Raw genomic sequence first — 12,347 nt, 5'->3', positions numbered from 1 at the left:
GCCAGAGGCCATGAACCTCCGTCGATCTTCTGTTATATACAGATCTCATCAACAACACCAGGAAAACAGCTTTTCTTCTGAGACCTGAGGCACAGTGACTATCATGTGGTCAAAACAAGGATGAGAGTTGTTATTGTCTTACTTCTCATCTCGGCGTCATAGCTGAGAGAGCTCGGTTTGTGAACCCGGTACTGCTTCAGTAGCTTCTTGTCCCAGGCACCGCAGTTCAGAGGGTTTCCAAGACGCAAGAACTCCCTGGAGGGGAAGACGACCAAAGCGTTAGGAATAAAAAAAACATACCAACAAAGAAAAAAAATAAAAACAAGACATTACAATTTTACTGTTCTTAAGATTAGTACTTTTGAACTTGCTTGTTTGCTGCTTCTGAGTAAAATTCACTGTATTTTAGTGGTTTGATCACCCCTCATTTACTGCATTTGATAGTTGTTGCTACTGTTTGGTGCTACAGAAAGTCAAATCAAGTCAACATCCATCTGTATCAAAATCCTTTCATTAAATTTATAAAGGAAGAATAAAACTAAGCTGGGCTACACTCACTTTTAAGCCTGCAAATGGCATGCAGAAATATAAACTCTATGAAGGAATGAATCTGGATAACAAGTTGGGCCATAATGTATTTTCTTCATAAGAAATTTCCTCAAACACATAAAAAGACAAAAGCTTAATATAAGAAAAAGAAGTTATTTCTCAACATAAAATTTACATTTTACAATCATTTTTATTAACAATCTTTAAGGTGTGCAGTGGCTCAGGAAGCAAGGTACGGCCCCAACACTACCAGGTATAGTTGATGCTTTCCCAGAGGGACCACCGATCGTAAACACGTCCTATATGTCCTCATGAAACTGTAAAGAACTCTGGATGAAAGCCTCCACTTAAATGTATACAGTATGTTAAGTCAGCAGTTACTTTGCAGGTTGACTCCTACTCCTCAACAGCTGTGGTTAACAGCATGTTGTAGTCTGTTTAAAAGTCAATGACAAGGTTGAGTGGCATGTAAGTGACTTGAATGCAAAGAGACCCAGAGGGGGTTTGTGTGAGTTGTCAGAGCCCCGAGTGAAAGAAACAGGCGGCTGAAACCAGACAGCCTCAGAACAACGCCAAAGAAACAGAAAGACTCTGGTGTTCAGCTAGGGCTGACTTGAGCAGACTTGAGACAAAATGAGAAAAAATAAGGAGGAGCAGAATTATGAAGGGAGAGTGACAGCACAAGAGTGAGGCAGGGAGACAGCCAGAGAGGGAAGTCAGGAGAGGAGGCTGGGAAACAGATTGACAGCTACAGTTAGCTTTACCTCCAGCACAATTACGGGGAAAGAATATCAGCCAGGGAGAGGCCACATTAACATATAAAAAGAACCATCCATGTGCATGTCAAATAACCTCCCCCCCCCCCATTCCTCAACCCCAACCTCCCATCTCACTAAACTAGCCAAGCGGGAAATGAGAATCGCTCTGTTTTTGTCGGCAAACATAGCCCTGCTTCACACAGTGAAACCTGTCAAAGCAGATTACCCTTCCCAAAAGTCATTTTCAGCCACTGGAGGAAAAACCGCACTTCTACATTTAGCTCATTAGGCAACACTTAGAGTTAGCACATTAACATGCTACATACAGCAACATACTGGCAGGCAATCTTTGTTGCATTTCCCATCTCTGTCCCCTGATTCCCTCTCATTGCTGTGCTGTTGGCTAACAAATCAAGGCATAAAATCTCACATAAAATAATAATATTTAAAAAAAAACATGATAACATGCCTCTGGGCTGACATTAAAAATTACAACATTAAACATTCGCATTTTAATAAATGCTTAATGTTGCAAAGTAAATGTAAGTGGGTTAACCTCAAATTCCTTTTACGTGCATGTGGTAGCAGTAGCCTACTAGCATGCTAACAGTGAAGTTCAGCTCAAAGTACAACAGAGGCCGATTAGAGGAATTTTGTGAGATTTCTCAAATGAAGATATCTTTATATTCATTCTTACAAAAACTCATTGTGTATAAACACTGCCTTGAAATAACTTGCCTTTAGCGTGACCAGTAGTCAAAAACTTAACAGGATGTGACAAGCTAGAGTCTTGCATGGACCTCTGTCAGCACTGGGTTCACCTTTTATCTTTCTGGTATAGGGAAAAAAACACTCACTTGTCTGTATTCCTTTAACCAATCACAATTGTCTTGGCCAAAGCTAACCCCAGGATGTCGCATCAGTGCTCCTTCAAGCAAAAATAGTGTACGGGCGAACTTGTTTTGCACAGGGGGAGGTGAGCACAGGCATTAAAATGGCTAAATCTCCGCAAAAGAAAGGGTAACACAGCAGCTAGCTTGTTTATTTTTGTACTGTCGAATAGGTTACCGTTCGAATAACTTGCCAATTTCAGCATGTAGATTGCTAGATTAGGGATTGTTCTCGTTGTTTCATGTAGCTGCAGGGATTTTGAAAATGGTAACATGCAGATAGCAAAAGGGAGAGGCTTATTACAGGCTTGTACCAACAGTCTACATCTAGACCTAGCCAATAAGGAGACAGATAGGCTTGTATTTAATGAAATGCTGGAAAATGAAGTCTCACAAAATGTTATGGTAAAGGGACAACTTGAGGGGATGTTTATGTTTAGCTCAGAGATAATGAAGTCACACTGGAGTTGAAATGGTCCTTTTTAGTAATGTCAACTTTAGGAAGGTAATAGCCACAATGAGATGGGTATAAAATAAATAAATTGCCAGTACCTGAGTGCCATTGGCTGCAGTGCCTGCGAAGCCAGCCTCTCAAACATTCTCTGCAGCGGTGGGTGCAGCGGATGGTCTTCGTCACCCAGGGCCTGACTGCAGCGCTGCAACAGCCGCTGGTGGAGGCAAGCTTCACACAGCACCTGCTGGTTCCTCTCACTGTTCACCAGGAGCTGGAGGATGTTGGCCACTGCCAGCTGCAGGTCGAGGGCATGCTGGAGAAAGAGGAAGTTTCCTTAATTCATCAGGCATTAAATGTACTGGATTAGCAAATAAAAGCAGCATTATCATTCTCTTAATGTACTATATGATTTTTTTTATTTTAAAGTAGACATATTATGTTCATTTTCAGGTTTATCATTTTATTTTGGGTTTTTATTTTTGGGTTACTACTATATATAAAACACATAATAGGTCTCCTTTAAGATTTATGAATGTTCGGGACAAGCTGTCTGGTTGACTCTGACATGTAGACCCATTGTGTCCAACTGACGTAAAAAAACAAAAAAAAACAAAAGGAACTTTCCTGCCCTGCTTGTAACCTCTTCAACCACTTTAACAGGAAGTGCATGTCAGCACATTTCCTTCTTGTGTTTCCTCACCTCTGGCTGGCTGTCGGAGGAGACGGAGGGCAGCAGGTCCAGCATGGCCAGGACGGCACCCGGGTGGATGACCACCATGTCGGACAAGGATGAGGAGGAAGTGGGATGGGAGGGGTTGGCTAGGTGGAGCTTCAGGTCTGTCAGGACTTTGACCGGGGCGGGAGGGCCTGATGTACCGTAGTAGCCATGTCTGGAAGCATAGGGAGGGAAAAAGTCACATTTAGTTAAGACCAGCTGAGTCAACACGGACACATCTACCACTATAAAAACATGAACAACTTCTAGCTACAGAACGTAGGTTTGGTGGTATTTTTTTTTAGGTTTTGATTTTGTTTTGTGACACAAGACGACGCAAGAATCCAACAATTTTTGTGTTTGGCATTTTGTTTTGCAAGAGAGGCCTCTGCTGATCCCTGTTAACAAGGTTATGTGAATATACAGATTAAGACAAACAAACTAATTTTAATCTGAGGTGAGATATTAACCCCTGCCACTAGCTATGTGAAGAGAAATTTGGGTTCTAGGATAGAAGTGCTTACTCTATGAGCTTCCGAAGAAATCTGGAGGCAATAAATGACTGTAAAATATGTAACTGGCTCACAAAAGTAAGGGAAGTGGCTGCTAAATATTCAGATTTACAGTCACAAGTTCTACCAGCAAAAAACCTTTCATAGCTTAATCAAAATTCTTATAATGAGGACAGAAATGAAAACATCACAGAATAAATACAAGCATTGTATTTAACACTCTAACTTTAATTAACATGACTCAGCTATCCTCACATTTCAGAGATCAGGGTGTCAGTCGGCTATGGTTTTACCCAAAGCACAGAGCCCTTCCTCATGTGCAAATAGCAGAGAGCAGGATATCTGCCGGGGCCTGCAGTCAGGCAATTAGACAAATAGGCGCGTTGCTGCGATGCAAATTACAGAGTGGCAAATCCCCCCTCAGGAGAGATGCCGAGCTGGAAAGGGCTGGAGTCAGCATTAAGTGTTGGAGGGGTTGGATGTGGAGCAGGAAACTTAACTGGGTTGTTCTCGTTCACAGCGGCTGGCAGCCACTTTAATTGTTTTTAGAGTACAACTGAACTTCTGAGGTATTATCTCCTCCGTTCTAAGACAAGGGAGGATAAAGTTTCCGGCCACAGACACAGCTGACCTGTATCTGGCAGGTGGCAACATAATCATTAACTGTTGCTATCAGGAAGTGGTACATGTGCCAAATCATGTCAATCAAACTCCTACATTTTTTTATCTTTTATCATCAAAAATATCAGATGTTAAATTTCATCATTGTTATTATTATTCTGACTGTTTGCATAAAAATACAAAGAGAACAAATCATACATAACATAAAAAAGGTTTCCTGTCCCCATATCATAAACAAGGACAATAAACAAGTGTGTCAAAACAAATCAGTGAGAAACCAAACCACTGTATGTTTGAACTAAAATGAAAGTCAGGGAAACCAAACGGTCGCAGACGGGAAAGCAAAGAAAAACAAAGAAACCAAACTGCTGATTAAAGATGTCATTGCAAATGAAACCTTACAATTACACATCCAAATGTTTTTCCAAGAACTTTACAGTTATTTTGTTTTCTGGGGTGTTCACAAAGCCATGTTACCACGACTCACAACCTGTTTTATTTTATCTATGCACTCAAAACTATTGTTTTATATGTGGACCCGCATCATACATGAAAAATGCACCTTATCCTTTCATGTGTTACGTAGAAATAACAGACTTGGCTCATATGATGGAAGTGCCCAGTGAATTAATCTAAGTAGCATTCTGTGATGTCCAAATTCATCAAAGGCTTTAATTTATAATACTTTTTAGCTTTTTAGCATTAATCTTCAGTTGCTAGAAATCTTGTTCAGATGCCCTATATTTTATGTAAATCTGTTTATAGATAAACATATACTGTTAAGTGAGTATATACTATATTTGCATACATGCAATAAGACATTGTTAGAAAAAAGCAGATTTGCTATGATGGAACGGTTTTGTTGGAGCAATTTAGCCTTTTTTTCCTGGTAATCAAGTGTTTTAGTTTGGACGGAGATCTTAACGAAAATGATCTAAAAACTCTACCGTTTTCTCAAATAACCTCTTTTTAGATTTAGCCACCTGAGTGTGGACATGGTCTAAGGAGACAGCAGTGGAAAAATCCGAACATGCAACACACAGTTTTCAGACTAACCACTGTTTGTTAAATCTAAAAGCTTTTGCTGCGTCACCGTCACAAACTGAATAATCACAACACTAATTGCTGCATTTGTATCGCAAACTGCTGTTGTTTTCTTCGAGGCAAAGCTCAGTTCACAAGATGTTTTGGAGCTGCTTAGTATCATTTGGATGAAGATTAAATCACGGGACATGTTTTCATTTGAATTAAACCAAACAAATCCAAAGCAATTAGCATCTCGCCGTGCTCACATCTTACATGTTCTGAAATAATTTTGAGAACAGAAAACAGTTTTAACAATCCACGTGAAATCACATCACAATCACAGACTCTTCTAGGGTTGTTGAATGATGGTAGTAAGGCTGAAATACTGTAAAAACAAAAAGAAGAGCTTTTAGTGAGGTTCACAAACAAGGATGAGGGCCTCATCATCTCTAATTGTCAAATTAGTCCACCTCATGAATATTCAGCCTTGGAGCTGATCCAGGCAGACAGAAGGGGCTGACTGAGAGGAGACCCCCAGTTTCACCTTGACAGTTATTACAGCTAACTAAGGCAGAGTACACTTAAAACATCCAAACCTTTGTATAAATTAAACTCAAAGAGCAGCAGAGTCTGGGTTTGTGTGTATGTGGGGGGGCTTCAGTTGAGAGAAAAGAGAAGAAAAGGAGGGGGAGGAGCAGGAGAGTGAGGAGGAATGTGATGAGAAGGAAAATGCCTACTTTAGACCAACAGTAATTTGAGTCTGTACTCTTCTCACTGCCTGAGAGTGGCTATGGAAAAATGTTTCAAATACAGTGATGGGACTAACATTTTCTCTGTGTTGACAAGAAAAACATATCTCACAAAGCGATTCATTTAATTCTGTTTCAGTTGGTTTGTCACACAGTCCTGATTTTTGAGTGATTTTCCGCTAGCTCCAGCAGACCACGTCACAATTTTTCCAGAAGGAGTGTAACATGGGGAGTCATATTCATCGTTCTAGCCATTATCCAAGGTTTTGATCTCAGATTTAAGACTTTAAACTAAGATGAAGGAATTACAGAATCAAGAACACACCTAAGATGATTACAAAAACGTATGAGGCAGATTGTGTTATAGCTGATAACACAATCATTTACAGGAATTTTAATGATTGATTGATTTCCTATCATTTTCTATCACTCACAGGCAACAACTGAGGATTTTCATTATCTATGTTAAGCCTAATCAATTAATTATTTGCCTATAAATCTCTAGAATGAAAGAATAAAATGGCAATCACAATTTCACAAATTTAGACAAGGAAAAGCATCAAATCCTCATATTTGAGAAGTAAGAACCATCAAATATTTGGTATGTTGGCTGGAAAAATGCAAAATAATTAATCAATTATCAAAACAGCTCATGATAAAACATTTTTTATGGATCAACTAATTGATTAATAGATAATTGCTTGAGCTTCTACGTCAGTCAAACTTGAATCTTTTAGAAGATGTCAGTTTGGGCTCTGAAAAAGAGTGATGGCTTAAATCTTTGTCTTTTTTATGATAATTCATTTAATTGTTTTAATTATCAGATAAAAAAAACCCCATCAAATTTAAGGTTTTATTAGTTGTTGAATAAATTAAAACATTTTACCCAAATCTGACTTCCTTCTTCTAATTTCCTGTTTTACTCATGGTGGCCTGTTTCATCTCAGTAACTCAGCTGGCCACATCTGCATGATTCGCTAACCGATTCATGTAGCAGAATGGTTCATGATCATTTTACCACTGCTGGGCGCTCTTTGGCATCGCTCAGACAACCAGCAAAACACTGATTCTAAGGCCAGACTGTTCGCACTGTTATTTGCAAATGATCAGATTAGATCTGTTTATCCGAACATCACCAACCCAACTGCACTGGTGCTGTGGCAACGACGTAGGTGTTAATTACTACGTTCACTGGTGATGCAGTTTTCCAATGCAGCAGCATGAACTTCCAGCTTTGCCTGAACAGAAGCCGAGTGGGTTGTTGTCCTCCATACCAAACCACTCTGACGCACTTCTGTTACTCTGGATGTGATGATGTTGTGTGTCACTTTGTAAGTGACTGTTCAATGTCAGATTTGACCAGCCAACCTGAGCATTCACACTCATCTGTAGAAATCTGATTCCAAACCACTTTGGATCTGATTTGCAAAAATCACATTTTACATGTTTTTTTGCTATTTAGATGTCCAAAATCAATCTGGACATCATTGTGTGTAGCCAAATAACGGATCTGGGCTGGCAGCCTGAACATGGCCTTAGTGTCAACTGAAGGTGAGCAAAATGGAGAGGAAGGGATGAGGGTGAGGAAAGTGGCAGAGCGCTGTAGCTACCTCTTCCTGGCGAGTGCTGGCGTGCCCCACGGCGAGGGCAGCGAGGTCTCATGAGTCAGGCAGGGTGGCACCTGCTCCGCACGACTGCATGGCAGCGCACACATACACACATACACACACACACACACACACACACATTCACAGAGGTAAAGGACACAAGCAGAGAAACACATTCAAACACAAGCATGCACATACGCACACATGAAAGCACAGGTATTCACACACACACCCACACATGCAGCCGCGCAGATGGACCGGGCCGAGGATGAACAGCCAGACAGCACCAGAGGTTAGAGGAGGAAAAAGAGGAAGAGAAGAAAAGAAGGAAAGAAGCTGTTAGTGGAAAGCTGAAAGGAGAAACAGGATCAGAGCTACAGCTGGAGCACATGCATGACGCCAGCTACAACTACACATGAAAAAGGTGTGTAGTGTTGTCATAGTGACCAAGGACTGCAAATGTAATACCACTGGAGTTTGAAACTTTTAGCACTGCAGACAAAACTGCTTTTGATTGTGACCTCCAGGTGGTGCACACATGCACAGAAGAAGAAATGGGAAAAGAGGATTGTAACCCATGATTCAGCAGTCTGTGTCTTAGCTGCACTGGTGATCAAGTCTGATCAACCAGTTAAGAACAGCATCGAGACATATATTCAACTCAATCCCAGCAAACCTTAAATAGTTACACAATGTGTGTTTCTATTTTTGTCAACTATTTATTGATATACAGTCACGTTTTTTCCTGGTGTCACAGTTGTAAATATTTCTGAATACTACATTTTATTCATACTGCCATCATGACAACACTACCTGGCTGTGCAACTGAGTCAGAGCCACAGCGCACTTCTTTATTAAAGTGTTCAGCTACCAGAGCTCAGCTGTGTGTGTCTCAGCTGAAGAGCTGAAGTGTGACTGCACAGTATGACGTGACTGAGGTAAACACGGCCGTGTTGACACTTTCAGAATACAGAGAGGCACCTGACTGACCTCAACCTACAAATGTCCTTTTCACTTGTGCAAAAAACGTATTGATCTGCAAGTTATGTATTGGAATTCAATCAATCAAGTGATACATGCAGATCTGGAAGAGAGCATGGATTTAAGATATCACCATTAGTCACTTGTTTCAGTATGTGGCCTTAAAGGGGCATTATGTCGTTTTGGAGAAGATATTCAAACTAAGAATTTTAATATTTACAATGTTCTCAAAGGAAAGTAAAGTCCCCAGCACATTGTTTGAAGCTAGAAAGGTGGCAGGGTCCGCCAAATTTAAACAAAGTAAAAAAGTATGTAATTGTGTTGTTCTTTAAGGTCAGTTTGTTTATTCAGTCATGAAAATGAAGAGTTTGGTTATTTAGTTTGTTCAGGCAATGAAGATCTTTCTCTTGTGATTAAAATTTCTTCCCCAAAACTACACAGTGCACCTTTAAGTTGAAACAAGTCTTTTAAGGTCAGTTAAAAACACTTGTGTTTGTATAGCAAAGTTGTTTTTCTAACAATAATTCCCCTCAGGCTAAATAAATTGGATCCTGAACGTCAAAACATTTTCATAGAGGGTTCTGTTAAGTTTCAAATGAGGCCAAAAGAATCACAATGGACACTCACAAGAAGACAAAAAATAAGTTGTGGGTTTTATTAAGAACTCCAACATGTTAAAGGATCGTAGAGAAAAATGTGAGGTCCTTAATCTGCTGCAGAAATGTTCACAAGGAACATGTGGAAGCAATCTGCTGAGCTTGAACTAAAAGCTCCTCGATTCTCTTTTACATTAGGACAAATACCTACTAAACTGCTTACTTATCTAACCAGCGACAGAAAATGAAAAACTTGTTGACAACATGTCATCCTAACTCATTTATTAGGCTCAATAGGCAATATCAATTAGCCTCCAAGTTATGTTTGACCCTTCTGTTGTGATCAATGGTGTAATACACTGTATACACCACTGAGGGAGCCATGATAACTGCTGGCTATTGTCTGAACAGAGGAGACTGAATTCCTACTATAGGTGGTGACTTTTTGGCATTTAGCTGTAAGATAACACTACATAAGACATGTAGTGTGAAATTTGTTGACCATTTTGTTTGTTTCATTTAACTTCTTAGCATCAAAATGCCCAGTTCCTGACATCCACTGACCTGTCAAACGAGTCGGTGGCCATCTTGTACAGGTAGATGAAGAGCTTGCTGCAGTGTTTGAGTGTAGGACAGACATTGTCTCCTGCGCAGCCTCCGGGGGCAGCCTCGTCCTCCAGCAGCCTCTGGAAAGGCTGAGCATTGGAGGGGAACACGCCTGTGGGACCCAGCTTCTTCGTGTCTGAGAAACAGCCCAGCAGCCTGGTGGGAAGCAGAAAGAAGTGCTTAACATGAGGAAAGTTTGGTTTTAAAAAAGGACAAGGACAAACTGCTACAAGGTTTATTTGTTGTTGTTTTTGTTGGTGCGCAGGCAGGGGGAGTTTTTCCTTACTTGAGTTGAGGGTCTAAGGACAGTGTCCTACACTGTACAGATTGTAATGCTCCCTGTGCCAATTCGGATTTTGGTCTATATAAATTAAATTGACTTGACTTGACAACCAACAGAACTGGACTTTGATCTGTTGTGACTTTTCCCACAGTGGGAAAAAAACACCAAATAAGACACTTAGGTTCTTTGAGCATTGGGACTGTGGTAACTTGACAAAAGATAAATTCAACTCTGAGGACAATGCTCCATCCGCTGACAAAGGTCTAAGGAGGTAGATCTTACCTCACAGCGTCGGCCAGCTTCTCATACTGGATCTCCGTGCGGAAGAAGTGTGAGTTGGCCGGCTCGTAGCGCATGGCGGCGGTGAGTGTGCAGAAGACGGTGTGCAGGAGCTCAAAGACTTGGTTCTGGTTGACACGGTCCCAGCCGTGTCGCGGCGGCTGGCACAGAGACCGCTCCATGGCCACCAGCAGAGAGGTGACGTAGACAAAACCGCCAACCTTGCGAAACACCGTCCGGGTGCGGTGACTCTCACGCAACACCGCTAACAAAGCCTGAAGAAGAGAGAGAGATGATTGAAGAACTGTAATGAGCCGTTTACAAATATGTAAAAGAAATTTAGTGAAAAGAGATCATTTCTTTTTATCAGTGATGAAGATAACTAAGTACATTTACTCAAGTACTGTACTAAGTAAGTGTAACATTAAGGTACTTGTACTTTACTTGAGTATTTCAATTTTATGCTACTTTATACTTCCAGCCCACTACATCGGAGAAATTTTAACTTTTTACTCCATTATATGTTTTGTATATGCATCAGAGCCAAAGCAGCAGATTTTTAAATCAATCTATTTTATCTGCAATTGGATAGAAAAAAACACTCATTCTGAAAATCTGAAAAATGTGAATATCAGATGCAATAATTGACCAAGTTGGTAACACCAGCGCAAATAACGCCAAGTCAACACTAAATATACAGTTTATACATTTATGTAAATGTATGTTCAATCTACTTTTACTTGTAGTGTTGATATTTAAGTACATTTATTAACAGAACTTTTAATATTTAAGAACATGTCATATCAGACACTTTAAGACTTTTACTTTTACTATTTGATTGGGTGACTTTCACTTTTACCAAATAACATTTTAACCTGATATATTTACTTTAATACAAGTATGACTCTTGGGTACTGGTTTACATATTGCTGTCCCTGAGGTACCGGTACATTAGTTTATTCTAAAGAAGTCACACAAACCCTGTTTCCCTTTCTCTGCATCATTTTAACTCACTTTATTTCACTTACTTATTTTAAATTTTGTTACCAAATTATTCTCCCCCATTTTGAGTTTTCATGTCGGTTGGTTTTTGTCGTCTCATTCAGTCATATCTATATTCATTGACTCCTTTTCCTCCCATTCTTCTTACGTAGGGAGACACATTTATGAGCCCCTCTGGGTTTCTTTGTCTCGCTGCACCAGCTGGATGTTTTTTGTTCCCTACATTTTTCCAAGTTTTATTATTCGCATTTGCAAGTAACCTAAACTGAAACATCAAACTGTAACCTAGATATGAGTTTGGGGACCTAAAAACAGCCTGGTAGCATAGAATGGCTGTGACAGAAAACAATTTTAATTGGCAACTGAAAAGTGGAGAAAACGCCTGTGATCGACAGCAGATGAAGCTTTTGAATGACAAAGGTGAAGTGCAGTGTAGACACTAAGCAGGGCTCAGTACCACTTTGCAGGAAAAAGCTTCTATTTCTGATACAAACAATGTTGGAATGATAGGGCAAAGACTGTGTACAATATTGTATGATAGGATAAGTTATTACTTCTGAGCATGTACACACGTCACCTGGTTTTCTTCATAACACATTATCAGTATTACAGCAAAGAATACAACAAGAATATTGGTACAGTCCAAAAATCTCAGTTTGGTCCCCATTGTGATGTCACATCAGACTGCCTCATTTGTTGTGTATCTACAGATAATTATC

The 12,347-nt window shown here is 40.1% G+C and overlaps 1 protein-coding gene across 6 annotated transcripts in view; it reads right to left on the bottom strand.

Moving 5' to 3' along the window:
- wdfy3 (WD repeat and FYVE domain containing 3) overlaps positions 1–12,347 on the bottom strand; it is a 100,146-nt gene that overhangs the window by 46,364 nt on the left and 41,435 nt on the right. For 5 of the 6 annotated variants that reach the window (XM_084359792.1, XM_084359788.1, XM_084359790.1 and 2 more), the window contains exons 12-17: positions 10,630–10,901; positions 10,023–10,220; positions 7,885–7,968; positions 3,352–3,541; positions 2,750–2,964; positions 143–255 (exon numbers count right to left, since the gene is read on the bottom strand). In XM_084359792.1, coding sequence (XP_084215918.1) covers positions 143–255; positions 2,750–2,964; positions 3,352–3,541; positions 7,885–7,968; positions 10,023–10,220; positions 10,630–10,901 — 1,072 coding nt within the window. The remainder of the gene's footprint in view (positions 1–142; positions 256–2,749; positions 2,965–3,351; positions 3,542–7,884; positions 7,969–10,022; positions 10,221–10,629; positions 10,902–12,347) is intronic. The other variant, XM_084359793.1, reaches the window with a different exon arrangement.

The sequence above is a fragment of the Pagrus pagrus genome (assembly GCF_965226575.1).
Source record: "Pagrus pagrus genome assembly, chromosome: 8".
Lineage (NCBI taxonomy): Eukaryota > Metazoa > Chordata > Actinopteri > Spariformes > Sparidae > Pagrus > Pagrus pagrus.
Note: the sequence above shows the minus strand (reverse complement) of the source record. Positions and strands in the feature narration are given on the sequence as shown.